The sequence below is a fragment of the Hemicordylus capensis genome, chromosome 10, assembly GCF_027244095.1.
Source record: "Hemicordylus capensis ecotype Gifberg chromosome 10, rHemCap1.1.pri, whole genome shotgun sequence".
Taxonomy (NCBI): Eukaryota; Metazoa; Chordata; class Lepidosauria; order Squamata; family Cordylidae; genus Hemicordylus; species Hemicordylus capensis.
In genome coordinates, this window is record NC_069666.1 from 19,325,051 (window position 1) to 19,352,116 (window position 27,066).

At 49.7% G+C, this 27,066-nt stretch overlaps 1 protein-coding gene across 6 annotated transcripts in view; it reads right to left on the reverse strand.

Annotated features, from left to right (window-relative positions):
• Positions 1-15,693: 15,693 nt before the first annotated feature.
• Positions 15,694-27,066, reverse strand: part of ARID3B (AT-rich interaction domain 3B) — a 75,933-nt gene continuing 64,560 nt past the window's right edge. For 5 of the 6 annotated variants that reach the window (XM_053271872.1, XM_053271874.1, XM_053271870.1 and 2 more), the window contains exons 8-9: positions 23,695-23,802; positions 15,694-22,364 (exon numbers count right to left, since the gene is read on the reverse strand). In XM_053271872.1, the coding sequence (XP_053127847.1) occupies positions 22,207-22,364; positions 23,695-23,802 (266 nt within the window). In that variant the 3' untranslated portion in view covers positions 15,694-22,206. The remainder of the gene's footprint in view (positions 22,365-23,694; positions 23,803-27,066) is intronic. The other variant, XM_053271869.1, reaches the window with a different exon arrangement.

Consider the following 27,066-nt stretch of genomic DNA (forward strand, 5'->3'; position numbering starts at 1 on the left):
CCGCCCTCTGATAAAAGGGCAGGGTTTTTTCCCTGCCTCTGAGAGATGGTTCCCCCTCTGCTTCTCCACTGCGGTGTCCCGGGATTTCCTTAGGAATGGCAGAGGAGGAGGAAGATGGAGCTCTGCCCTTGGAGAGGAGGCTGGCGCCAAGCCAGGTTCAACGGGAAATTGTGGCCGAAAGATGAAGCACCCTGCCTGGGACCCTGGCCCGACGGTCTCGCGATCCAGCAGCCCCAGAGCCCGGGATGCTCACCTGCGAGTCAATGTCGCCTCTTTAAAGCATCCCAGGATCTGCGAGCAGGTGGGAGTCCCAAGGCTCAAGGGAGCTCCCGTTCTGGTCCGCTGGCACCAACTGTGGGTGACCCCTCCGCCTGCAGTGTCCTCCCACATCGCCAGTGACAGCCCGGCCATGCAGAAGAAGGCGCCTCTGCCTCACAGCACAGACTATTCTGGGAACTTTCCGTCATCGCTTCAGAAGAGATGGGCACTTGGCGACACGAAGTGCTCTGAAAACAGACCCGGAAGATGCCCTCTCTGCTTCTCGGATCTTACATAAGGCGGCGAGATGCAGGCCGGAGAAGGTAATGTGGCAAGACACCGTGAAGGTGAACCGCATCATCCTGATCGGTCTTTCACCCATATCTTTCCGCTGGAGGGAAAAGCAATGTGAGTTATTGTACGGATGGGGAATCACTTCACTGAGATGGCTTCTAAATTTAGAACTGCAGAGTTAGGGAGGGACACCGGAAGCTGCCTTATACGGAGTCAGACCCTTGGTCCATCTAGCTTAGAATTGTCAACACTGACTGGCAGCAGCTGTCCAAGTTTTCAGGCAGGAGTCTTTCCCAGCCCTACTTAGAGATGCTGCCAGAGGTTGGAACTGGGACCTTCTGCATGCAAGGATGCAGATGCTCTTCTACTGAGCTTTGGCCCCAAAGGGAATATCTCACAGCATTTGGAGGTACAACAAAATACGATCCCTTTATTGCGGTCCATAGACCAGAACAGCACTCAGATGTAGTCACCCATTCTGAAGCAAACCAAGGTGGACCCTGCTTAGCAAAGGAGACGACTCATGCTTGCTGCCACCAGGCTAGCTCTTCTTTTTGAATGGCAAGGTCTCAGGGCATGGCCTAAGGGCACCCGATACAGCCACTGTGCTGAAGCAAAGCAGGCCTTGGTGTGGTCAGTGCCAGGATGGGAGACCTACCTTTCAGGATGGGGCCACCGTTCAGTAGCAGAGCATCTGCTTGGCGTGCCCAAGGTCCTGGGTTCAATCCGTGGCAGCCCCAGAAAGACTCCTGCCTGAATCCTTGGGGAGCTGCTGCCAGTCAGTGTTGACAACGCTGAGTGAGCTAGACCAAGGGTCTGACTCAGTATAAGGCAGCTTCCTACATTCCTATGTTCCTGTAAATCACTCATCCAGATGTTGGGGGTGTTGCCTAAATGCACCCCCTGCTGAGAGCGAGAGAGCGGTTTGGCAGATTCTGAGACAGATGCCCATATTCAGCAGACAAGCCCAGCAGCGTCGTGAATACTATTCCTGATGGGTTACAGCACTGGACATGGTCAAGGCCATACAGAGACTCAGAGTCAGAGATTTCTATGTTCTCATGGAGGAAATTTCCAGATGGCACTGAACTGTCGGATTTTGTGCAGGTTCTAAGTAGCACAATCATACTCGCTGTACAGACTACTGCAAACTCCCCCCCCACACACACACACACACTTCTTCTTAGCACAGATCAGATTTTATTTACGGTCCTCAACCAGCAAAACAAGTATAGCACAAATACAGTGAAGCACACCACTCTCAACGATAACCAACAATTATTGTTACAAATTACGATTAGCATTGTTAATGCTATGTATATTGGTCTACCATACCTAATCCACATTCTCAGACCTCAATGGAGTGTGAAATGGCTTCACAACAGATTATGCAAGCCACTGTGTAGAAGTTGGCAACATTGTATGTCAGGGTTGAGTTCTGATCCACCAAAAGATAACCTACATAAAAGTCATCTGAACATCCTGGTGTGTTTTCTAAAAGGGGCAATATAAGAGTTTTTCAGAGGCTACAATAAAAAGAGCAGTATAACAGGACATGCCCCACAGTTTCCACCGATCCAGAGCCGCATGGACATATCTGGTCTGCATATGGAGTTCTTAGCACAATCTTACCCTCTGTACACAAGCCAAGGACCTTGCATGGTTTTTGCAGCGCCACCTGCTGGGCAGCTCTTGCATCCCGAGAAGAACCTTTTCCCCAATAACCACAAAAGTGAAAAGGGACGGGTTCTTCTTGAAATGCAAGAGCTGGCCACCAGCAGGTGGCGCTGCAGAAATTGCGAGAGGTCTTTGCTTGGCTTGTGTACAGAGGGTGAGACTGTGCTAAGAAGAAGGGGGGAAGCTTGCAGAAGTGTGCATACAGGGAGTAAGATCAAACTTAAGGAAAGTTGTGTTGTTGAGTCGGTGTTGACTCCTGGCAACCACAGAGCCCTGTGGTTGTCTTTGGTAGAATACAGGAAGGGTTTACCATTGCCTCCTCCCACACAGTGTGAGATGATGCCTTTCAGCATCTTCCTATATCACTGCTGCCCGATTTAGGTGTTTCCCATAGTCTGGGAAACATACCAGCGGGGATTTGAACTGGCAACCTCTTGCTCGCTAGGCAAGTCATTTCCCCACTGCACCATTAAGTGGCTTAATTGCCTGTTTTGCCCTCATACAAATCTATGGTGCTGACGCATTTGGAGTACTGTGTATAGTACTGATATTGTGTATACAGTTCTGGTCACCATATCTTAAGAAGGACATTGTAGAGATGGAGAAGGAGCAGAAGAGGGCAACCAAGATTATCAGGGGCCTCCTTACAAGGCTATGACATTTGGGGCTTTTTAGTTTGGAAAAGAGATGACTATGGGGAGACATGATAGAGGTGTATGAAATTATGCATGGAGTAGAGAGAGAGAAATGTGCCTCCCTCTTTCACAACACAGTTTGCCCCATGAAACTGATTGCCAGGAAATTTAGAACAGACAAAAGGAAGCACATTTCCACACAATGCATAATTAACCTATGGGATTCTCTGCCACAGGATGTGGTGATGGCCACGAGCTTGAATGGCTTTAAAAGGGGCTTAAAACCAACCAAAATAACCCACCACTGTCAAACCACCTTAAAACTGCAATTTGAAGTGTGTGTGTGTGTGTGTGTGTGTGTGTGTGTGTGTGTGTGTGCATGGAAGATGGCAACAACTGTCAGAGCTGCAAATCGTAGAAATGTCATAAAAACATGGGATGGAACAATTGGCTATTTAATAAATATACTCTTATGTTCCATAAATGTTAACAATACATATCACCTAATAACAACACATTCACGAAAAGACAAACACGTTACAATCAAATTGACCATCGGCACTACCAATATCAATACATAAGGAATATGAGAACTTTAAGATCAGTTCTCATTAAAAGGGGCTTAGACGCATTCATGGAGGGCAGGTCTATTGATGGCCACTGGTCTGGTGGCTCTAGGCCACCTCCGGCCTCAGAGGCACAATGGCTCTTAATACCAGTTGCAGGAGAGCCACAGCAGGAGAGAGGGCATGCACATACATACCTCTTGCCCATGGGCTTCCCGGAGACATCTGGTGGGCCACTGTGGGAAACGGGATCCTGGATTAGAAGCTCCTCGGGCCTGATCCAGCAGGGCTGTTCCTATGTTTGATAGGCACGTTCCCATCACCTGCGACCTGGAAATGCCAGGATCGAACCTGGGACTTTATGTATGCAAAGCAGGTGTTCTGCCCCTGAGCTGGGGCTCGGCTGCTGCTGTCCGACTGGCTTGTCAAGGACAGGAGAGGGACGCGGTGCAGCGGTGGAAATGCCTGGTGTACCTTTCACTTTAGACAACACTGGAGCAGCTGACAGGGGCCAGGGGCAAGCCCAGTCTATTTTTGCTCTACCTGGAAATTCACGGTCATGCCCTGGATGCTGATTAGCATTGCTGGGTGTTAATGATTGCTCCTCGTGTCCTAAGAGGTGAGCAGGAAATATTTTGATTTTTAAAAAAAGAATCAGGAAGTGGTCCTCTTTTCACCGGTGGTTGCTAAGCTGGGGTGGTGACCTTGTCCTCAAATCAGATGGTTTAAACCAAGGGATCCCACCCTGTGGTTCTCCAGATGTTGCTGAACTACAACTCTCCAAGAATTCAACTCCCAGCATCTCCTGGTACAATAAATTGTCACTCAGATGTTGCTGACTACAACTCCCAGCATCCTCTGCTGCAATAAACTGTAGCTCAGATGTTGCTGAACCACAACTCCCAGCATCCCCTGCTGCAATAAATTGTTGCTCAGATGTTGCTGAACTACAACTCCCAGAATCCCCTCCTGCAATCACTTGTAGTTCAGACGTTGCTGAACTACAACTCCCAGCACCCCCTGCCACAATATATTGTCACTCAGATGTTGCTGAACTACAACTCCCAGCACCCCCTGCCACAATAAATTGTAGCTCAGATGTTGCTGAACTACAACTCCCAGCATCCTCAGCTACAAAATAGTAGCTGGGGATTGTGAGAATTGTAGTTTAGCAACATCTGGACTACCACTACCACAGGTTGGGAACCCCTGCCCTAAACCAGGGGATTACCAGATGTTCTTGGACACGAACTCTCCTAATCCACAGCCACAAGGGCCAAAGGTTGAAGGGGTGAACTTATGGGGAACCTATGATATCAGCTGCGGTGATGCTGTGGGGAAGCAGCTTGCCTAGGGAGCAAGAGGCTGTGAGTTCGAATCCCCACTGGTGTGCTTCCCAGACTGTGCCTAGTAAATATATATTTGTAGTCACCTATATCGGGCAGCAGCGATATAGGAAGGTGCTGGAGGTGGATGCTCACTACAGTGACAGGGGCAAAAGCATCATCTCATGCTGCATGGGAGGAAGGCAATGGTAAACCCCTCCTGTATTCTACCAAGAAAACCCCATGGCTCAGTTGTCGCCAGGAGTTGACCCCAACTCAACAGCACACTCTTCTTTTTATATGGAAGGATAATGCATCAAGGCCCTCCCTTTCCCTATGGGAGACTTACAAAGGGAGAAGAGTGGGTCTCATGGCAGCGAACATGAATCGCCCCCTTTGCTAAGCAGGACCCCCGGTTTGCATTTTGTAATAAATATATCTTTTCTTTCTGCATTGTCAATCATTGAAATGGGATGGGGCGGAAGCTCAGTGGTAGGATGTCTGCTTCGCGTGCAGGTGGTCCCAGGTTCAATCCTCGGCAGCATCTCCAGGTAGGGCTGGGGGAAACGTCTGCCTGAATCCTTGGAGAGCTGCTGCCAGTCAGTGTGGACAATACTGAGACAGATGGACGCAGGGTCTGACTCAGTATGAGGCAGTTTCCCGTTGAGTTTGGGGGAATTTACTTTTGGGGCTGCCCTCTTTCCCCCCTCTTGTGCTTGTGTTCATATGAGCAGACCCCCGGGCCCAATTTGAGTGGGGCTGGGGTGGGGGGGGCAGAACAGATCTGTTGCCAGAATCTCGCAAAAACCTGAGCCAGGAGCCTGGAGGTTGCAAAAACCTCCTCCGCAGCCTCCAAGTCTCAAGTGTCCTTCTCCACCCTCTCTGGGCTCCTTCACCTGCCAAGATACCCGAGATACAGCAACCCCGTCTCTGGCCCTCCCGTGTGTAACCCGGCACCTTTCCACAACTTCCCCTCCCTGCTGCTCCCTTGCTGGAAACAAAGCTCCGGGCTGTTCTGGATGAAGGAGAGCCCTCCACTCCTAGTAGTGAGCAAACAAAAGAGGCTCAGAGAGAACGGTGAATTCCCTTGGTAATCCACCCCTCCTCAAAGCCCACCTGTTCTGTGAAGCACCTGGCACAGTCTCTCAGCCCTTCTCCTGAAACCGAGCCTCATTCCATGGCCTGTTGACCAGTTTTCTTTCCCTGTGAACAAAATATGCACATAGGCGCATAGGCAGCTGCCACAAACTGAGTCAGACCATTGGTCCGTCTAGCTCAGCACTGTCGACACAGACTGGCAGCGGCTTACGGGCAGGAGTCTCTCTCAGTCATCTTTCGGAGATGCCAGGGAGAGAACTTGGAACCTTCTACATGCAAGTGTGTAGATGCTCTTCTGGTGGCAGCCCCATCTCCAAAGGGGAATCTCTTGCAGTGCTCACACATGTAGTCTCCCATTCAAATGCAAACCAGGGCACTGACCCTGCTTAGCAAAGGGGGCAATTCATGTTTGCTGCCACAAGACCAGCTCTCCTCTCATCCCATCCTGAACATCCTGGACATCCCCTCTCCACAAAACCAAAAATAAGGACAGTGACGATTTTAGTAATTCAGAGTCATCTTCTATTTGGGTAAATATGGGTATGTCCTGGTACTGTTTCTGCCCCTCCCAAGAACCGGTGCCCGAGGCGACCACTCAGGTCTGCCGAGCAGATGGACTGGACCTGCACAGCTTCACCACTATTGCTACACCACAGGAAATGCTGCGAGTTTGGTGGGACGGACCCTCCGGCCTGTGGCCCTCCTGTTTCTGTCACTGTATCTCCCCAAAGTAGAATTAGTCAGCGTCCACACATTGGAAAGAAAAAGGAAAGGTTGTGCTGTCGAGTCGGTGTCGAGTCGGTGTCAACTACTGGCGACCACAGAGCCATGTGGTTTTCTTGGTAGAATACAGGAGGGGTTTACCATTGCCATCTCCCATGCAGTCTAAGACGATACCTTTCAGCACCTTCCTAGATTGCTGCTGCCCGATATCGGTATTTCCCATATTCTGGGAAACACAAACACACCAGCGGGGATTCAAATCAACAGCCTCCTCTCTAGGCAGGTTGCTTTCCGGCTGCACCGTTAGGTGACTGTCCACACATTCAGTCCTTGCAAAACAATCCGATCGCAATCCGATCAGCAGTTCCGAACATGCAATCCGAAGGCGCGGATGATCCGAGGCCCGGATGATCCGAGGTCCGGATGATCCGAGGTCCGGATGATCTGACCTCCATTAGTGGATGATCCGAGGCGCGGATGATCCGAGGGGCGGATGATCCGTCATCCACAATCCGATCAGCAATCTGATCAGCAGCTCCGAACATGCCACAACAGTTGCTACGTGTGAAGGTGAAGGCTGGTTGGTGTGAGGTACCTTTGCTCATGAGCAGTGGTGTTGGGAGAATGCCAGAGACCCTGTCTGGTCCGACGCCGACGTCCTCCACTGCCCAAGCCACAACTCCTGCACCTGATATCTGACATTGGATGCGCAGGGGGCAAAGTTGTGTTGGCGAGTAAATAACATCCAGCGCCATGTTTGAAGGGCGGCCGGGAGCGCCTTTCGCTGCTTTTAAAGGCAGGGAGATGTTCCTGGCCAGGCTAGGAACCCAGCGCTGGCTGAAACTTTCCAAAAACGGAGCTGCATGACCTGACCAGGAATGTGACCTCCCTGCCTTTACAAGCAGGGGAAAGTGCTCCTGGCCGCCCAGCAAATGTGGCACTGGATATTATTAACTCACCGACGGCTATTTCTTTTGGCAGATGTATTCCCTTATGTTTTTGGTCTTGAGAGCTGGTCTTGTGGCAGCAAGCATGACTTGTCTTCTTAGCTAAGCAAGGTCCACCCTGGTTGCATATGAATGGGAGACTAGAAGTGTGAGTACTGCAAGATATTCCGCTTAGGGGATGATGGAGCCGCTCTGGGAAGAGCATCTAGGTTCCAAGTTCCCTCCCTGGCAGCATCTCCAAGACAGGGCTGAGAGAGAGTCCTGCCTGCAACCTTGGAGAAGCCGCTGCCAGTCTGTGAAGACAATACTGAGCTTGATAGACCAATGGTCTGACTCAGTATACAGCAGCTTCCCATGTTCCTATTGCTATTTTTGCCTCCTTAGCTATGAAAACCAGGAAAATATTTACCAGTATTTCTGTTTCATTTGGTTGATTATTTTTGTGAGATATGGCGATTGTGGTATGGTTGTTCATCCCCCCCGCCCCCTTTGTGACCTGCGGTTACAACATTAAAGTTTTGACTGACTCACAAACGGGGTGCGGGGCCCTGTTTGCAAATGCGGCCACATCCCCTGCGCCTCTGACACCAGGCTGGTTAGGGTTGCCATATTCAAGCTCCCTAAATCCAGGTGGCCTAATTTACATATTATGCCAATTATGCGGCAACTAATTTGCACTTTATTTATTTATTTGTTTGTTTGTTTGACAGTGCTGTCTATTTCCCCCTCCTTCTCTGCCCTCCCATGTGATTGGATCCCGAGTAAAATTTGGGCAATTCGGGCAGTGCATTTGAAATCCGTGAAAATCCAGGTGGAACTCAGCAGCCGGGTGGAGGAGCCAAAATCCGGGGGACATGGCAACCCTAGGCATGGCTGAGGCACCAGGCGTGGCCCCTAGGTGTGATGGCCCGGGTTCTTGGAACCCACCCACCCCAAGCTCATTGGTGGCTCTGCCCCTGCTCATGCGCAGACGTTTACCTCCATGTGGGTGACAAGAGGCACCCCTTCCGCACTCAGAGATTGAACATCCATCGAGGCCAGGAAAGGGCAAACCTGGTCCTCCGGGGGGTGTTGGACTACAACTCCCATCATCCCCAATTTGCCCAGCCCTGATCTAGTGATCCTGGGGAGGGAGCAGAACCACGAAGGGGGGGGCATGCTACTATTTGAACTAGAAATTTATTTTAAATTGCAAGAATAGATAATATGTCAATTTTGGATTATCTTTCTCAAATACCAAAGAAAATATTTTGGCACCCAAATCATTTTGATTGATTTGAGACACTCTGCGACCCTCTGAGGTCTGCGCCCTAGGCAGCTGCCTCGTTAGCCTAATGGTGGCACCGGCCCTGCACCTTGCCCACGGCAACATATTTGTTCCCACACTTGTCCAAGGGATGCCGGTGGGATTTTCTGGGATCAGGACATGGTATGTCAAGTGTTCTCAGCCTTGGGTCCCCAGATGTTGTTGGACTACAACTCCTATCATCCCCATGGGATGTGGCCAGGGATGATGGGAGTTGTAGTCCAACAACATCCGGGGACTTCCAAGACTGAGAACCCCTACTGAATGTGGATCGCCACCCTGCTCTCCAGAACTGCTGTTTGTAATGGTTCCTTGCTATTATTGCAGCATATAGTTCTCCTATGCCCGGACACTCCCCCCACCCCCTGCAGTCCCACATTTATTTATGCATTTTTACATGTATCTCTCTCTCTTCCTCCAAAGAGCACAGAGTGATGTACGTGGTCACGTTTATCCTCACAACAACCCTGTGAGGTTGGTTGTGCTGAGAGGGACGTGACTGGCCCAGAGTCATCCAGAGAGTTTCCTGACTGAATGGGGATTCGAACTTGGGTCTCTCCAGTCCTGGCCCAACACCCTAACCACTACACCATGCTGCCTCCACACACACACACACACACACATGCACAAACAGGGCTAGAGGGTAACCATGCATCGTGATTCTATGCATATTTGCACAAGCGTAAGCCCTATTAGTTTCAATGGGATTATGCATGCAATCCCTTCTAACTGGGCAAAGAGGCACCTTTTAACGTGCTGATTCTCTTCATTTAGCAGGGGGAGAGTAATTGGCCCTGTCAACCCCCAGCACAGGACCTCCCGTGACTGTTGCTGGTGTCTGTCTTATGCTTCTTTTTAGATTGTGAGCCCTTTGGGGACAGGGAGCCATCTTATTTATTTATTATTTCTCTCTGTAAACTGCCCGGAGCCATTTTTGGAAGGGCGGTATAGAAATCAAATCAAATCAAATCAAATCAAATCAATCAATCAATCAATCAATCAAATAAATAAATACATGTATGTAGCACTGCAGCCTTTTCCTCGTGTGCTCTCCCTGCCACGGCAGATTCTCCTGCACCCAGTCGCAGAACCCCTGCACGTCTGATCCCTGGACACTGACCTTGTGGCCTTGTCCAGCTTGCTGGCATTTTCACCAGCGGCCCCCAGGGAGACAAGAGGCAGGATTCTCCGTCTTGGCCAAACCCGACGCCTCCAAACCAGGCTCCCAGTGCTCACGTCTTGTGTCTGACTTACCCGAGTCCCCAGTTCTGCTTCCGAGAGGAGCCGTGAGGACAGATGAGTCTTGGAGGGGCAGAGCCGACATGGGGAAGCCGGACAAGAAGGAGAGGAATCTGCAAATCACTCGGCGCTGGCGAGGGCTCTGCGTCTCTGGCACGGAGACCGCGGTGCGTGTTGGGCAGCATTGGCCCGCCTGATAAAGAGAGGCCAGCAATCCACTCCAGCTCGTAGAGCTGAGCAAACAGGTGGAAAAAATTCCAGTGTTTACTCCCCTCTGATCCCGGGAGAGTGCAGGTTCCCACACCGAGGGGTGGGAGGAGGGATGCTCAGAGAGCTTTCCCTCTCCGGTGCGTCGCTGCCAGGGAACAGGCTTTTCAAAGCAAGCAGGGGAGGTTTCAGGGGGTCCCTCGGCCAACTGCCCCTCCCCCCCGTGGGCCTCCTCCTTCTCTAGGTGGATCTTGAGGAAGCCAGTCTGCTGCCCCCACATCCAGGTTGTGGGCCCAGAGGTGGCGCAGGGATCAGCAGGGCGGGCTCTTCCCAGAGGCGGCCCTTTCATGAGGCAAGGTGAGGCAATTGCCTCGGGCGGCGGATTACTGGGGTGCCACCAGGGTGAGAAGATATATGCCCCACCACTGCTATTAGAGGAGATCCTCGGGACTGATTGGACCCTTGCAAACACTGGTGCCTAGGAAGCTGCCTTAGGAACTTAGGAAACTGCCATATACTGAGTCAGACCTTTGGTCTATTTAGCTCAGTATTGTCGTCACAGACTGGCAGCAGCTTCTCCGAGGTTGCAGGCAGGAATCTCTCTCAGCCCTATCTTGGAGATGCTGCCAGGGAGGGAACTTGGAACTTAGATGCTCTTCCCAGAGCAACTCCATCCCCTGTGGGGAATATCTTACAGCCTTGTACCTAGTCACATTATTGGTCCATCTAGCTCAGTATTGTCTTCACAGACTGGCAGCGGCTTCTCCAAGGTTGCAGGCAGGAATCTCGCTCAGCCCTATCTTGGAGATGCTGCCAGGGAGGGAACTTGGAGACTACTGCATGCAAGCAGGCAGGTGCTCTTCCCATATTCCCCAGCCCCAGAGGAAAATCTTCCAGTGCTCACACATGTGAAATCTTGGCTTTCCCCCCAGACTTTTATATGATTGTCTCTACCGCTGCTTCTTTGTATTTTGTATGGTTATTTTATGCTTGTATTTAAAATCTTTTGAGTCAGATTTATGTTATTATATTTTAGCTTAATATTTTAACTGTGTAGTTTTATTGTCCTGTTTTAATTATTCTTTGTGAACCGCCTTGGGATTGTTTTAATGAAGGGCGGTATATAAATTTACAATCAATCAATCAAATAGAACCAGAGCTGGGATGGGGGTGAGTAAGGCTGCCTTCTAGGGCAGTGTTTCTCAACCACCGGTCCCTGGACCGCTGCCGGTCCCCGAAGGGTTGAGTGCTGGTCCCTGACTGGGAGTCAACCCCCCCCCCCAACTGAAATCAAGGCACTCACTTCCTCAATTTTGCACATGGCATGGAAGAGGAAGAGTATCACGGAGGCGTGGGACCCTTCTTGTGCCTTGCCTCCACGTGCTGCTGAGATCTTCCTACAGCTATCTTATTCCCTATCTTTACAGCTTCAAACTGTATGCGGTGCGGGGGCATGGAGGAAAAAGTATGGCAGTGGGCGCCACTTCAAGGGCTACTGGTTCTTGCATGCTCATTGTTTGCAGCCAAAGGTTGGTTGATTGAAACCCAGCTGCCTGTTGTGGTTGAGGCGTCTTGAGAGGGAACGCTGTTTCCCTCTTGCATCAGTGGGGCTTGCTTGTATGTTGTTTTCATTGGCCCCATGTAGCTTTTGAATTTTTCTAATGGCCCAACATCCCCTCTCCATTGAGTAATCACAAGCACCTCCACTCCAGACATACTGGAGACAAATTTGTTCACCCAGGCTTTTAAATTCAGGGGTTCTCAACCTTGGGTACCCAGACGTTGGTGGACTTCTACTCCCATAATCCCCAGCCATAATGGCCAAATGCCATTGTTGTTGGGGGTTATGGGAGTTTAACTGAGGGACCCAAGGTTAAGAACCCCTAATATTCCATGTTTGCAAAAGATTCCAAATTTAATTATTTCAATGCTTATATTATTTTCATTCTAAACTGCCCAGAGATGCAAGTTTTGGGCAGTATAGAAGTCTGATAGATAGATAGACAGACAGACTTGAAACCCCTTTACTAACTGCTGGTCCGGGAAACTGCGCATGAAGAATGTAGCGGTCCTTGAAACTCTGCACGAAGAATTTAGCGGTCCTTGACTCCAAAAAGTTTGAGAAACACTGTTCTAGGGCATAGCGTGGATAGGGGCACAATGGATGACAATTTGTAGCTGTTAATACTTTATAAACATATTTTGAATATCAGAAAATTTCTCCTGCTATGGCATATATTTTGTGGTGCTTCAAGTCCAGGCATTAAAACAGGTCCAGAGCCTTCCAGTGGCCAGTGCTGCGTGGATATCTGGCAACATGCAATGTGCGGGAGAGATGTGCCCTGGTTGGCACTTGAATGGGAGACTACATGCATGAGCATGTAGGAATTCCACAAGTCAAAACTTGTGGAACTCTCTGCCACAAGATGTAGTGACAGCCAAAAACCTGGATGGCTTTAAGAGGGGTTTGGATCACTTCATGGAGGAGAGGTCTATCAATGGCTACTAGTCAGAGGGCTATAGGTCACCTCCAGCCTGCCTCTGAGTAGTAGTTGCAGGGGAGTAACAGCCGGAGAAAGGGCATGCACATGCCTCTCGCCTGTGGGCTCCCCAGAAACATCTGGTGGGTCACAGTGGGAAACAGGATGCTGGACTAGATGGGTTTTCTTGGGCCTGATCCAGCAGGGTTGTTCTTATCTTCTTAAATACAAAACTATAGAGTGCAGCACTAAGAGCAAACAACTGCATCATCAGAGCAGCCAAGAATTCATTGCTTACATAACCGCATTCCTGGCTGCCTCCTGATTTCAACACCCACTCCCAGAAATGTAGCCACTGTCGAGAAGATCCAAGGAAGCCTCGGAGGTAATAAGAAGTAGCTTGCATAATGATATGTGAGTCCAGTAGGAAAGACCACCACTAGAAGGGCTGTTCCTTGTTTTCTAAGGATGTAGAAACGCCAAGCAAGAAAAGAGGCCTACAGGATCCAGGGTTTAAATCAGTGTCCTATAGATCAGGGCTTCGTTCAGTTAGTCTTGTGGTAGGAAGCATGACTTGTCCCCTTAGCTAAGCAGAGTCCACCCTGGTTGCATATGAATGGAAGACTTGATCTGTGACATCAACACAACATTATCAAATGCAACATGTGTCAGTGCTGCCACCTGCTGTTAGAATGTGAGAAGTGCAAGCCAATGGGGATTCTGCTCATACAGGTCAAATGTGCCTTGTCGACTGCTGGCGACCAGAGCCCTGTGGGTGTCTTTGATAGGAGGAGTTGACCATCGCCATCTCCTGAGCATTGTGAGATGATGTTTTCCTACACCTTCCTAGATTGCTGCTGCCTGATATAGGTGGGAAACATACCAGCGGGGCAGGGGCGTAACTATAATAGAGCAAGGGGAGACAGTTGTCTGGGGGCCCACTGCCTTGGGGCCCCCCCAGAGGCAAGTCACATGACTGACTCCCCCAGCTACACACCCGCCCGGGCTTCCTTCAGTTGTATTCATTCTCCGAAACTGACATGAGTGTTAAGACCTGGAGCTACCAGAACAGCATGTCTTTCTCTAGTCCCATTCAATGACTTGCGTTCTCCACAATTTACAGAACAAATCTTCTCTGGGCCCACTCCAACCTTGCTACGTCTCTGCAGCGGGGATTTGAAATGGCAACCTCTTTTCCTGCTGCACCATTAGGTGGGGAAAGACAGAACGGGCTTCCCCCCACTGCCACAGCTGCCCCAAGGCGATGGTGCCGATTTCCTTGCCATACAGATCTCTGCATCCTGAATCTGATGGGTGAGTAAAGCATTCACTCTCTTCAGTGTGTTTCATGTTCCTTCACTGGCTGCCTACCTTGTCCAGTTTTCACCAACCATATTTATCTGAATCTACAACTAGGCTTTTTCCATGTTCTTTGATGCTAGAAATGGATATGGATGTGTGTGTGTGTGTGTGTGTGAGAGAGAGAGAGAGAGAGATCTTCTATTCCAAGTCCTCTTCCTTTCAGGTAAATTCACCCTGCTAACTGAGCAAAGAGGCACCATTCAAAGTGGTGTTTCTCTTATATTTAGCTGGGGAGAACAACTGGCCCTATCCAACCCCAGCACAGCACACACACCCAGTGGCTGTTGCTGGTATCTACCTTATGCTTCTGTTTTTTTGTGAGCCCTTTTGGGATAAGGAGCCATCTTATTTTACATTTAAATTTCTGGGTAATCAATTTTGAAAACTGGTTGAAAGGTGGTATACATAGTTGTCGTAAATATGCATAGTGGTACTAATAAATACGGTTACAATGGTTTCTTTTTTGTTTTTGTAAGGGCATCATCTTAAATTCAGAGTTGACTTTGATTCCGGCAAATACAGGTAATTCTCTCCCACTTTACATCACTGGTAAATTTTATGTTTCCAAGACTTTGAATTTCCTGAATGGTGAAAAGCAGACGTTTTGGGCAAACCTAATTAGCCAGCCGACTCTTAAGGATATGTGACAACCCTGATGCATGGCTGACAGCAGAAACTTCGTGGTCCCTGCTCGTGACTTGTGGTATGGATACTGTGGTAGGGCCTGGCTTCTGGCAGTGGTTGTCCCTAAGGCAACTTATGGGTGCCAAAAGATATGATGGGGTAACACCTCTCCTGCAGTCGCTGCACTGGTCACCCATTTGCTTCCGAATTCAATTCAAAGTCCGGGTTCTTACCTTCTAAGCCTGGTGGGGCTCGGCCCGTTTACCTACTGAATCCTCGCCCATCCAGTTAGATCACTTCGGATGGCCCTTTTGTCAGTCCCCGATTTTCGAGAGGTTCAGAGTCCTAGGACCTGCAAAAGGGCTTTTTCGGTTGCTGCCCCACTTCTTCGGAACTCTCTTCCCCTTCAGAGTCATCTAGCCCCCTCTTTAGCGGCCTTTAAATCCTTACTGAAGACCTTTCTTTTCCACCGGGCATTTGCCCTGTAGTTTACTTTATTTCCTTTCCATTATCTATTTTAGTTTGCAATTTTTAATGTAATTTTTGATTGTAATTTTTAATGTTACCTTGCTTACATGTCACTGTACACCGCCCAGAGTCTTTGGAGTGGGTGGTATATTAAATGCTTCAAATGAATGAATGAATGAATGAATGAATAAGGCAGGTATCCTTGGTTCTCCAGTATCCTTGGTTCTCCAGCTGTTGCTTGAACCACAACTCTGCTCATCCCCAGCCACAACTATGGAGAACCAAGGTTGCCTACTGCTGCCCTAGGGGCTTTGGGGTCTCTTCCCACCCAGGGATTCAACCCAAGTGCTTCAAATAACTCTGCCTTCCTCACTTTTATGGGTTGGTATGGGGGGGGCACTTCCCAGGGCCTAGGACTGGAATGGGGATCCGGTTTCCCCCGCCTCCGACAAAATGAACCAAGAACATGGGCATAGCCGTCGTATGAAGAGGTAGAAGTTTATTGGAATATAAACATTCAGATTAACATGTAAGATAGAAAAAAAAAAACCACCAACAACATATACAAACACTTGCTGGAAGGAGACGTCTGAGGTATTTATTTATTCACCATCTAGGCTATCACATTTTTATTTCTTCCTTTAAATAGTTAAGAAAAACTAGCTTGCGGTTGGGGTCTGAGCACCTCCTCCCACCTCCGAGTCTGCCTGAAAGGAAGGCGCAGCAGCCAAGAAAGGACTGTCTCAATCCCAGCCACTTGGGAGGGTCCTGAGCACTGATCTGTAAGAGCCGTTCTCTCTCTCACCACCCTGACCATGGGAGCGATCTCTCTTCTGAAATCTGCTGGTGCCACCAGAAAGCACGGGGGCCTGTTGGGAGACGAGCATCTCTCAGGGGTACAGCATGTGCTTGCAGGCTAACGATTCAAACCCTGGCATTGCCAGCTATAAATCTCTCAGGTAGGATGGCTAGAGAGCAACATCGGAAGCTGACTTATTCCAAGTCAGGCCACTGGTCCATTGAGCTCAGGATTGTCTACACTGACTGGCAGCAGCTCCTCGGGTTTCAGGCAGGAGTCTTTCCCCAGCTCTGCCTGGAGATGCTGCCAGGGGTTGAACCTTGGACCTCCTGCTTGCAAAGCACATGCTTTACCACTGAGCTATGGCGCCATCCCCCTAAGGGGAATATCTCGCAGTGCAGTGCTCACATGCAGTCACCCATCCAAATGCAAACCAGGGCAGACCCTGCTTAGCCAAGGGGACCATTCACGCGCACTACTGCAAGACCAGATCTCCTCTCCCTGCCTGCGAAAGACCTCTGCGCAAGACCTTGGCTATCTGCTAGCACAGTCGTCGAAACTGAGCTAGAAGGACCACGGGTCTGACAGGAGACAAGATTTCTTTTGCAGTCTCGGCAGGTCGGCACTTGCTTTCTCTTGGCCGTGCCCTTGTTCACAAGCCCGGCCTCTGGGTGCGAAGGCCCCGCACAGTCTGGTGCTTGAATGTGCAGGGATGGGGTGGTGGAAGCCACTGCAAAACAAAACCCATCGCATGAGAAACAGCCCTTCCCGTCATATCAAAAGCCCTGAGTGCCATACAATATTTTGAATAGTAAAGATCTTTAAGATTCAGAGTTCAACAAGCAGGATTCAGCGGGGGCTACACACTTGATCCCCGCTAACCCATAAGCTGCTGCTGGTCTCTAGACCCGTCCCCCGCAAAGCCTGGCACCCAGCCGCAGAAACGGCGACACACGTCCGCCAAAATCTGCAGCCGGAACCAAGGAAGAGGAGGGGGGAAGGTTTTCACAGTCTAAAATGGTTGACCCCGAAAAGAAGGAGGGTCCAGTGTGTCGCTGCGGCTGACTTATTTTTTAATGAGGTATATATGGTTACAAGTCACAATAATATCTACCCTTTCCCTGAACTGGGTAAGAAAACGTCTTCCATCCCGGCCCCGTTCCAGTCTAGCTGCATAAGCAGCTTACAGGCATGAATACTCTAGGTCAGGGCTCCCAAGCGGGGTGGGTCACCAGTTGTTATTGGGACTACAACACCCATCATCCACCATGGCAAGGGTGATGGGAGTGGTAACCTTTGGGGAGCCACGCTTTGGAATCCTTGCTCTAGGAGTATGGAGCCCATTTCAGTGAGTCAAACAGTTTCTGTGCAAGAACATGCAATATTCGCAAGTAAGACGGGGCCAAATTAGAGCTGGTGGTGGCAGATTGAGCTGCAGAAAGCCTGCCCAAAACAACATGTCAAGGGGCAATTCAAAGGGCAAAAGGGGGCATGCAAGTGGTAGGTGCAAAACTCTTTTGCCACTTACGCCTTAAATCCCTGGTGGCTAGGATGCTTTCAGCCAAGTGCTGATACAAGATCTGAGAGCCCAAGATGGAGAACCCCTCGGCTACGTGGCCCTGGAGAGGGCTCAGCTTCTCTCACTTCCCCTGCCCCTTTTACTTCGAATGATTCTCATCTTCTGTTGATACACCACCGGGACAGACTCCAATTCAAACTCACAGATCTGCCACCTTTACGTCTAATTTGACCCACTTCAGCAAGAACTCATCTTTGCTCTCAGGAAGGTGTGAAAAAAAAACATCCAGGGAAAGCAACCCTCCCCTCTAGCCAACGGCTTAGAGTTCTGCATGGGACGGGAAGTGGGGGAAGGAATCCATGAGTTCCGAAACCAGGAAGCCAACAGAGTCTAGAAGCAAGATTGATTATACAAGGTGTCAAGCAGTCCCAGAAACCACACTGCAATTCTTCAAGGTTCCCATCTCTCCCAAATTTTGAGGGCTAGAAACCTACAAGAAGAAGAAGAAGAAGAAGAAGAGGAGGAGGAGGAGGAGGAGGAGGAAGAAGAGGAGGAGGAAGAGGAAGAAGAGGAGGAAGAAGAAGAAGAGGAGGAAGAAGAAGAAGAGGAAGAGGAAGGAGAAGAAGAGGAAGGAGAAGAAGAAGAGGAGGAAGAAGAAGACGACAAAGAAGAAGAGGCTAACAGGATTCTTCAGAACAACTGCTAGAAGCTCAGTTTCACAATCGATGCAATCTTTGCTGGATCTTTGCTAACCAGTACAGATTGGATCATCTTAGAGCGCTGTAGTCAGCAGCGGCTTCTCCTAATGAGCGGGGGGGGGCAGCCCTGGTTGCACCTCTTTCCCCCATCCCATCCCGCTGGGATGCTGTGCCTTGTCCCCCCCCCCCCAACTCATTAGGACGAGCTGCTGCTGGTTGTAGTTGGGGAGGCAACACTTTTTAGCCAACCAACTGCTTCAGAGGATTCCTGAAGAAGCAAGGGTGAGCACCGCTGGACTCAGATTCTGCTAAATACTAAAAGCAACAGGGCAGAGGGCCCTAGGGTGAAAAATCTCAAGCTATGTGCATCCTTTGAAAGTTTCCTATCCACTAGAACAGGGGTGGGCAACCTTGGGTCTCCAGCTGATCCTGAACTACAACTCCCATCAACAATTAACTACAAGAATTGGGCTGGGAATGATGAGAGTTGTAGTCCAACAGCAGCTAGAGCAGGGTTTCTCAACGCGTGGGTCCCCAGATGTTATTGGACTTCAACTCCCTTCATCCCCAGCCCCATTGGCCTTTGGTTGGGAGTTATGGGAGTTGAAGTCCAATTACATCTGGGGACCCACACGTTGAGAACCCCTGAGCTAGAGAGACAAGATTGCCTACCCCTGCACTAGAATAAAATAGCTCACAGTGCCAGCTGTGCCAGCAGAGAGCAAACCGACCAAAGGGTTTTACCAATAACACTTCAGTCACGGCACAGGGAATGCCAAGGGTAACAGTGGCTGGGTGCTTTTTGTCCAAATACAAGTAGCATTTACTTGAGATATCCTTGTGTGAACTGAGGTATCCAAATTAGCTTCAATTTCCGCTCAGTTACTTTGATTTCCATTCTGGCCTCTCCTACATTCTCTATTCCTGCTGCTCTTCCAGGAGACAGATAGATAAGATTGCATCAGATCTGGCCTAGCAGCTGGCCGCTGACCTCCATTTACAATGAGACCTAGAAGGACTGGTATGGGGGCCAGAACTTTTTAACTTGATCATAAATCATCTAGAAGTTGGGGTAAGCAGCAAAGTGGCCAAATTTGCAGATGACACTAAACTATTTAGGGTAGTGAAATCCAGAAGAGATTGTGAGGAACTCCAAAAGGATCTCTCCAACCGCGGTTCAGTGTGAGCAAGTGTAAAGAGATGCATATTGGGGCAATTTCAGATATACTCTGAAGGGAGCTGGGCTATCGGTGACTGACCAGGAGGGAGATCTTGGGGTCATGGTGGACCGTTCATTTAAAGTGTTGACTCAGTGCGTGGCAGTGATAAAAAAGGCAAATTCCATTGCTAGGGATCACTAGGAAAGGGACTGAAAATAAACATGTGAATATTATAATAGCCTTATACAAATCTATGGTGTGCCCACATTTGGAGTTCTGTGTACAGTTCTGGTACCTTAAGGACATTGTAGAACTGGGAAAGGTGCAGAAAGGGGCAACCAAGATGACCAGGGGCCTGGAGCACCTTCCTTATAAGGCAAGGCTATAGCATCTGAGGTATTCTAGTTTGGAAAAGAGGCAGCTACAGGGAGACATGATAGAGGTGTATAAAATTATGCATGGAGTGGAGGAAGTGGACAGGGAGAAATTTTTCTCCCTCTCTCACAACATTAGAACCAGGGGTCATCCCATGAAACTCAAGGCTGGGAAATTTAGGACCAACCAAAGGAAGTACTTTTTCACACAGCACATAATTCATAGATGATATTCTCTGCCACAGGATGTGGTGATGGCCACCAGCTTGGGTGGCTTTAAGAGAGATTTAGACAAATTCATGGAGGACAAATCTATCAATGACTACTAGTCTGGTGGCTATAGGTCACCTCCAGCCGCAGAAACATGATGCTCTGCATCCCAGCTGCAGGGGAGCAACATCAAGAGAGAAGGCACGCCCTCATCTCTTGCCTGTGGGCTTCCCAGGGGCATCTGGTAGGCCACTGTGTGAAACAGGATGCTGGATTTGATGGGCATGGGTCTGATCCAGCAAGGTTCTCAGGTTCTTATGACCAATTAACCAAATCTTTTTTTGCTGATCAAATGCTCATCCCTATTTTACTTCAAGCGTGCTGAGGAATAAAAACTGGAAGGCAAGCAGTGTGCTGGGATGCATCTAACCTGAGTTACTTTGAAAATCCAAAGCTCAAACCCTTCTAAAAAAAGGGAGGGGGCGGAGGAAGAGAGCATGTGAGATGAGCCTGCCTGAGGAATCAACTTGCAGTCACCACCATCTTTCACCCCATGCCTGAGACACCTTATTCCAAGTGCTTCTATGCAATACTAAAGACATCCAAGCTTTCTGATCCTTCACTCAGGGCGTTGTTTTGTTTCGTTTTGGTGTGTCTTTGGTGCTACTATATATATATATATATATATATATATATATATAAAATAAAAATAAAAGCAGTCAACAAGACATATAAAAAGAAGCTTTAACATACACAAATCCTTCCAGAAGAGAAAAAAAACACAGCAATAAGTACATATTTCTGAGGTATTTCATCTGCTCAGGAGAAGCCAACACAGATCTGTATGATAACTGAGATCGCCAGGGTGCGAGAGGGAGGCAGATCCCTGAAGCAAAGAGACGGCTTGCTGAGCCAATGGACGAAGTGGGGGGGGGTGGATTCAGTGAGGAATGAGCAAACGTTTGTTGGGTTCAAGGAAGGCACGAGAGGGAGAGAGAAGAAATGAATGAATGTTGGGGGGGGGGCAGTTAAAAAGCAGAAGAACATGTCTATGGAAAGAGAAACCAAAACGGCTTGCAGTTCCCTGGAAGCCTCGGGCTTATGGGGCTCCAATGGCATCTCCATAAATACTCGGCGAGTGGCTATTTCCTTTCCCACAGGCTACACAGACAGGGGTTCAGGCTGCAGAAGATTCTGGGCCACCAGCTAAAAGGACAAGTATTCAGCCAGTGAGTGAACAGAGGCCGAGTTGCAGGGATGCCTTGTTCCTTCAAGCCACCACCACCTTCAGTCCCCTGTTATGTTTCTGAGGGACAGAGGGGCTTGGAAAGATAGGGAGAAGCCTGCCCCTTCTTGGGAATCTCAAGCCACCTTTCCCCGCTCCCTTTTTGGCAGGCAGGAAAAACACCCAGAGAGAGAAAGGAGCAAAGGAATTTCACAGCTTAATGTCAAGAGGAAGGCCCAACAGAGGTAGGCACTCGGCCCTGGAGGGGCCCCCCTGCAGCCCTCTGTGACAGCCGAGGCACGGAGAACAGCCAGCCCAGGGCACTCTTGTTCTGCTCAACGCAAGGCTTGCCCGGCCTCTGAGTGAAACCACTTCATGCTGCAGATGAAGTAAGTTTCATGCTGCCAACATTCTCCAGAGGGAGGAGATGCAGAGGAGATGCAGCCTAGGGAAGTGGCAAGCTGAGATTCACACACTAACAATGCACAGGGGGATTAGTAGAGGGTGAGAGAGGTGTGTGTGCGCGCACACACACACACACACACGAGCTGCAGAGGAGAATGAAAGGGTGTGGGTGTATGAAAGAAAAAGAGAGGGCCACGTTCCCCCCCGCCTCTGGGGGTAGGATTGTCAACACACTGCAGTCATGTTAAGAAAGTCCTTTGGGCTTCTGATTTGGAAAACGGGTTTCTGCCCCATGCCTTTTGCTACCATGGCAATGCTCAGTCATCTACAAACGCACGGCCACTCAAGAGAATCCCTGATTGAAACACGCCCTGTGTCCCCCCTTCCCTCATCGCACCCCCCCTTCACCACCAGGGACACAGCAAGACCTGAAGAAAGGCTAGACGGACAGCGAGAACATCCTGGTGGGAACGCTGCCGGCAAGGGTGCCGCGGTCCTCCAGTGCTGGCCAATGGCAAGAGCGGGTTCCTCAAGACGAGGCCGGCGGTGGGCTCCTTTCCAGCCTAGAGGAGCCGCCCCAGGCCCGAGAGAGCCACCCGCTTCCCCCTCAGAGAGACCAGCTGGTCGAAGGCTCAACACTGGGGGTGCCCCTGGAGGACGTGGGGCTGGGGGAACAGTGGGAGCTGCTGCTGCTGCTGCCGCCAGTGCTCTGTGTGCTGGATCCGGCAATGAGGTGGACAACCGGCTTCTGGGCAAACAGGACTCCTGGAGGGCAGAGACAGGGGAGGAGTGTTAGCAGCAGTGTTCCCTCCAACAGAAAATCCCAGATGCTGTTGACTACAACTCCCAGCATCCTCTGCCAAAGCCTGCTGCAGCTAGGGATTCTGGGAGCTGTAGTCTACAACATCTGGGATTCCCTAGGAATACTGGTTAGCAGGCCAAGAGAAGCAGCTCAGCCCTCCAGGAAACGGCATCCGGAGGACGGCAACAAGGGAACCAACAGATCCATGCAGTTCATAGAGCTCTAGGGTGCATCTGGGCTTGGAATGCAACAGAGGTTTTCAAACTTGAGTCCCCAGATGTTGCTGGACTTCAGCTCCCACCATCCCCAGCACCAATGGCCTTTGGCGACGAAGGGAGTTGCAGCCCAACACCACCCAGGGTGGAGAATCTCCGACACGGGTTACCTGGTTAGGAGAACCGAGGACAGTAAGGGCTGTCTCAGTGCCTAGAGAGCTTTCAGATCAGTCGTTTCAAGTTGGCTCAGATGGAGGCTGGTCACATGAGCTGTTCCTCCAAGTGGCAACTAAGGCCAATCTCAAACACACTTGGCCACAGAAGGGAGGGAAAGAAGATCTGGTATTGCTAATAGGTGGAAATGGGACATTCTCCCTGGCCTCCCCCTGAATCCTGAGTAAAGGCAGAGCAAAGTGTATCTCTCTAAGTTAAGAGAAGAACCTCTCCAAGCTTCTTCTCTCATCCTATATGCCCCCTGCTCACTGGGCAGAGAGGCACCTTTGAAAATGGCATTTAGCAAAGGGAGAACAGCTGGCCCAAATCAATTGGGATCGTGAACCCTTCCGGGATGAGGATCCTTCTTCTCTTTTGCTCCACAAGCCACTCTTTTTCCAATTGAAAAGTGGTAAATTGAAATACGCAACCTTGGGTCTCGTTTGCAAGAAACTGAGACAGGCAAGAAACTGCCCTCAGTGGAGGGCAGATCAAATCCATGGCTGCCTGATTGGCCACTGGCAGTCCTAACCACTACAAAAGTTGGCAACCCTGGCCATTTAAGGATGCGCCAGAAAGTGGGGAGTACGAGCAACATGGCCATCTGCTTTAGGACTGCCAATTCCCCTAGAAATTGCTGCTACTATAGTTATGAGTGGAGTCCCAGGATTCTTTTGTGGCATGCTCTACGGACTCCCTCCCCCCAGCCCCGGCCACCCCGGGCCCAAGGAGAAGGAAGAGCACAAGAGGACACAGTAGCCAAGTGAGGTGGCTGACCGATTTTAAGATTTAGTGGCTCATTCCAAAGATCCTGCCCCTGCCGCCTCCCCCCACGTCCCCTTCCCTTTTCCCGTTGCTTTCTCACCAGCATAGATTGTGCCATTGATTTCCACCGACATGTTAATGCTTCCGAAGCCAGATGGGGTCCAATTCAATGCTGCTGCCGTGGCTGCCGAATCGGATTTATCCTCTGCTGAAGGGAAAAAAAGAGACTAGCATGAGTTGGATTATGCTCATCCTGACTAGTGCAGAGCAGCCAGATTCAGCCAAAGCTTCACACAGACCCAATAAACAGTAGTCACCGGGCCACACTTAGGGCTGACGGGGGCTGCCACTGGCCCCCAGGCCTTACAGTGAAGAAGACTGACTTGGGATTTTGATGCACAGACACAGCTTGAGAATGTCCTCCTCTCCCCTTCCCTGCTGCCAACCAACGGCTCGTATCTTGCACTTATTTCCACGGTGAGTAGCGTCTAAACAAAGTAGTTTTCTTGTGCCTCCATCCAACTGATTAAAAACAAACCGGGAGGGAAGATCCCACCCATGGAGGAAGGAAAATGGAACCCACCAAATACAGTACAGTGAACTGCATACACCAGGGGTTCTCAAACTTGGGTCCTCAGATGTTGTTGGACTACCACTCCCATCATCCCCAGCCACAATGGCTAAAGACCACTGTGGTGGGGGGGTGATGGGAGCTGTAGGCCAGCAACATCTGGGGACCCAAGTTTGAGAACCCCTGGCATACACAACGGCTTTCATTTATTTATACCCTGCCCCTCCACTACACGACTTCTCGAGGTGGCTAACAAAGTCAGCAAACACAATACACTCGCAAATACATGTATATACAAATGATAACATCAAAACTAAAGACAAGTCTCAGTTTAAACCAAAATTTAAAATTACAAGTTAAAAACAAGTTTAAAACCCACCAGATATTAGTAATAGCTAAAATATTAAAATGCCTCTCTTCAAAAGATGGGTCTTCAACAGTTTCTTAAAGACCCTGTGCCTCAGTCCACCAATTAAACAAAAGTGGGAATGGCACAGAATTCTTGTGGCACCTTAAAGACTAACAGATTTACTATGGCAGATGCTTTCATGGAAGAGTGCCCACTCGGTCAGAGGCATGAAGCTCTCAGCTGGCCAATATTTCATAGTATGTGAAAGCTGCAGGAGACTTTGAAGGCCCTTCTAGTATGTACACACACACTAAATATATATTGCTAACTTGGCAAAGAGGCACCTTTTAACATGGCGATTCTCTTTATTTAGCAGGGGGAGAGTAACTGGCCCTCTCCACCCCCAGCATAGGACATCCAGTGACTGTTGCTGGTGTCTATCTTATGTTTCTTTTTAGAATGTGAGCCACTTGGGGTCAGGGATCCATCTTATTTATTTATTATTCCTCTGTGTAAACTGCCCCGAGCCATTTTTGGAAGGGCGGTATAGAAATCGAATAAACAAACAATTATATATATGACTGATTGATCAAGTGCCGTCAAGTCGGTGTCGACTCTTAGCAACCACATAGAGAGATTCTCTCCAGGATGATCTGTCTTCCCCTTGGCCTTTTAGGCCTGCCAGTGGTGTACACTGCTGTCGTCATTGAATCCATCCACCTTGCTGCACACACACACACACACACACACACACACACACACACACACACACACACAGATCTTTGAACGTTAGAAGAAATCCCGAGTTTAAGGGTGCAACTACAGAGTCATCCCTCCAACAAAGTGGCATCTGCAATGTGGAAACAGGATACTGTGGGGCTGCATTGGGGCTAATATGAAAAATCCGTCAGGGAGGGTCCCTTGCTCCTCTAGTCATCAGGAAAGATTCTTGAAGGTTACCATTTACTAGGTGACAAATCTTAAAAGTATTTGGGAAAAGGCTCAATAGTTTCTCACTGCGAGGGACATGGTACTTCACACCTTTTCAAAATCATCTAGTACAGGGATTCTCAAACTGGAGTCCCTGGACGTTGTTGGACTACAACTCCCTTTGGCCATTATGGCCAAGGATGATGGGATATAAAGCATAGAAAGCAGGGGTGTAGAGCGGTTACCAGTGGCTAGGGGACAAATCGGAGCTATGGGGCCTCTGTTGCTTGCACAAAGTCAGGCGCAAGGGGCAGGGCAACCTAACCCTCCCCCTGCAAGCCTTCCCCTTTGCTGGCTCACCTTCTGTGCAGCGTGGGAGGGTGGCCAGCAGCAGCGCCAGCGTGAAGCTGGACCAGGCGTGGGGCCACCAGGGGCCACTGTCCTCCCCTGAGGGTGGCAGCAGAGGAGCGAGGCCAGGCAGCATGGCTGCTGCGGCCAGAAACTCCAAGGGTGGCGAGGGGCAGGCCGCTGCCTAGGAGGAGGAAACGCAGGGTGGCAGGGGAGGAGAAAGGAAGCCCAGATCAGCAGGCTTCACCTCTTCTCATCATGCTCAGAAAGAGCACGCACGCCCCAGCTGCAAGGCACCCTTGTCCAATGGACCCTATGCCCATGTTTGGGGGCCTCTCAAACCCTGTGGGTCCAGATGCAATCGTCCCCCCTTGTCCAATGGAAGCTACACCCCGACAGAAAGAGTCTTAACTTGTTGCATGAAAAATAAAAAGGTGCAGGACCTCATGCGACAAGTTCGGGGGCCTCTACTGAAAAGGCTCTGCCCTACCTAGCAGTCACCTGCCCAGTGCTTGAGTGGGAGCCTCAAGCTCCTCATCCTTTGTGATGCTCTTCTTAGTTACCATTTTTAGAAAACTAGGTGGTGGGGAGGAGCTTGCATGATTTGGCTACGGTTGGGTCAAGTGAGGAGGGGAGATCGCAGCGATATAGGAAGATGCTGAAAGGCATCATCTCATACTGCAATGGTCAACCCCTCCTGTATTCTACCAAAAAAAACCCACAGGGCTCTGTGGTTGCCAGGAGTCGACACTGACTCGACGGCACACTTTACCTTGACCATCTTTTCATCATTTGAGTACTGTACCTGGAAGCACGGGGAGCCAGTAGAGATCTTTAAGTTAAGCCAAGATTTGCTAGGTAGGAGCACTACCTATCTCACGAGGCATCTAGGACTAAATCTGCTCTTCCATATTCACAGGATCTGTGTTTTGGGACTAAAGCCTTTACTCTGCATTCACCAAGCCAACCAAATGCTGCCCTCAGTAGTTGCTGACTGTAACAACTCAAAATCAGGCAACAAGGCAACTTAAAGGGGATGTACACACTGGCACTTTTTATCTGGCCGCTTCATTTCTAGAGTCTGTTAATCGACCATCACAGGCTGCAGAAAGAGGCCCATCATAAAATCAGAACCGGTGTGCGGATTCAGAAGCCAGAAACAGGGCTGGAAGGCAAGCCACTCACGACCACGAAGGGATCCCACTTATAGCAGGATGGGTCAGAACCCCCAACATCGACCCTGAAGATCTGGATTCAAGACCTGCTGTCAGATT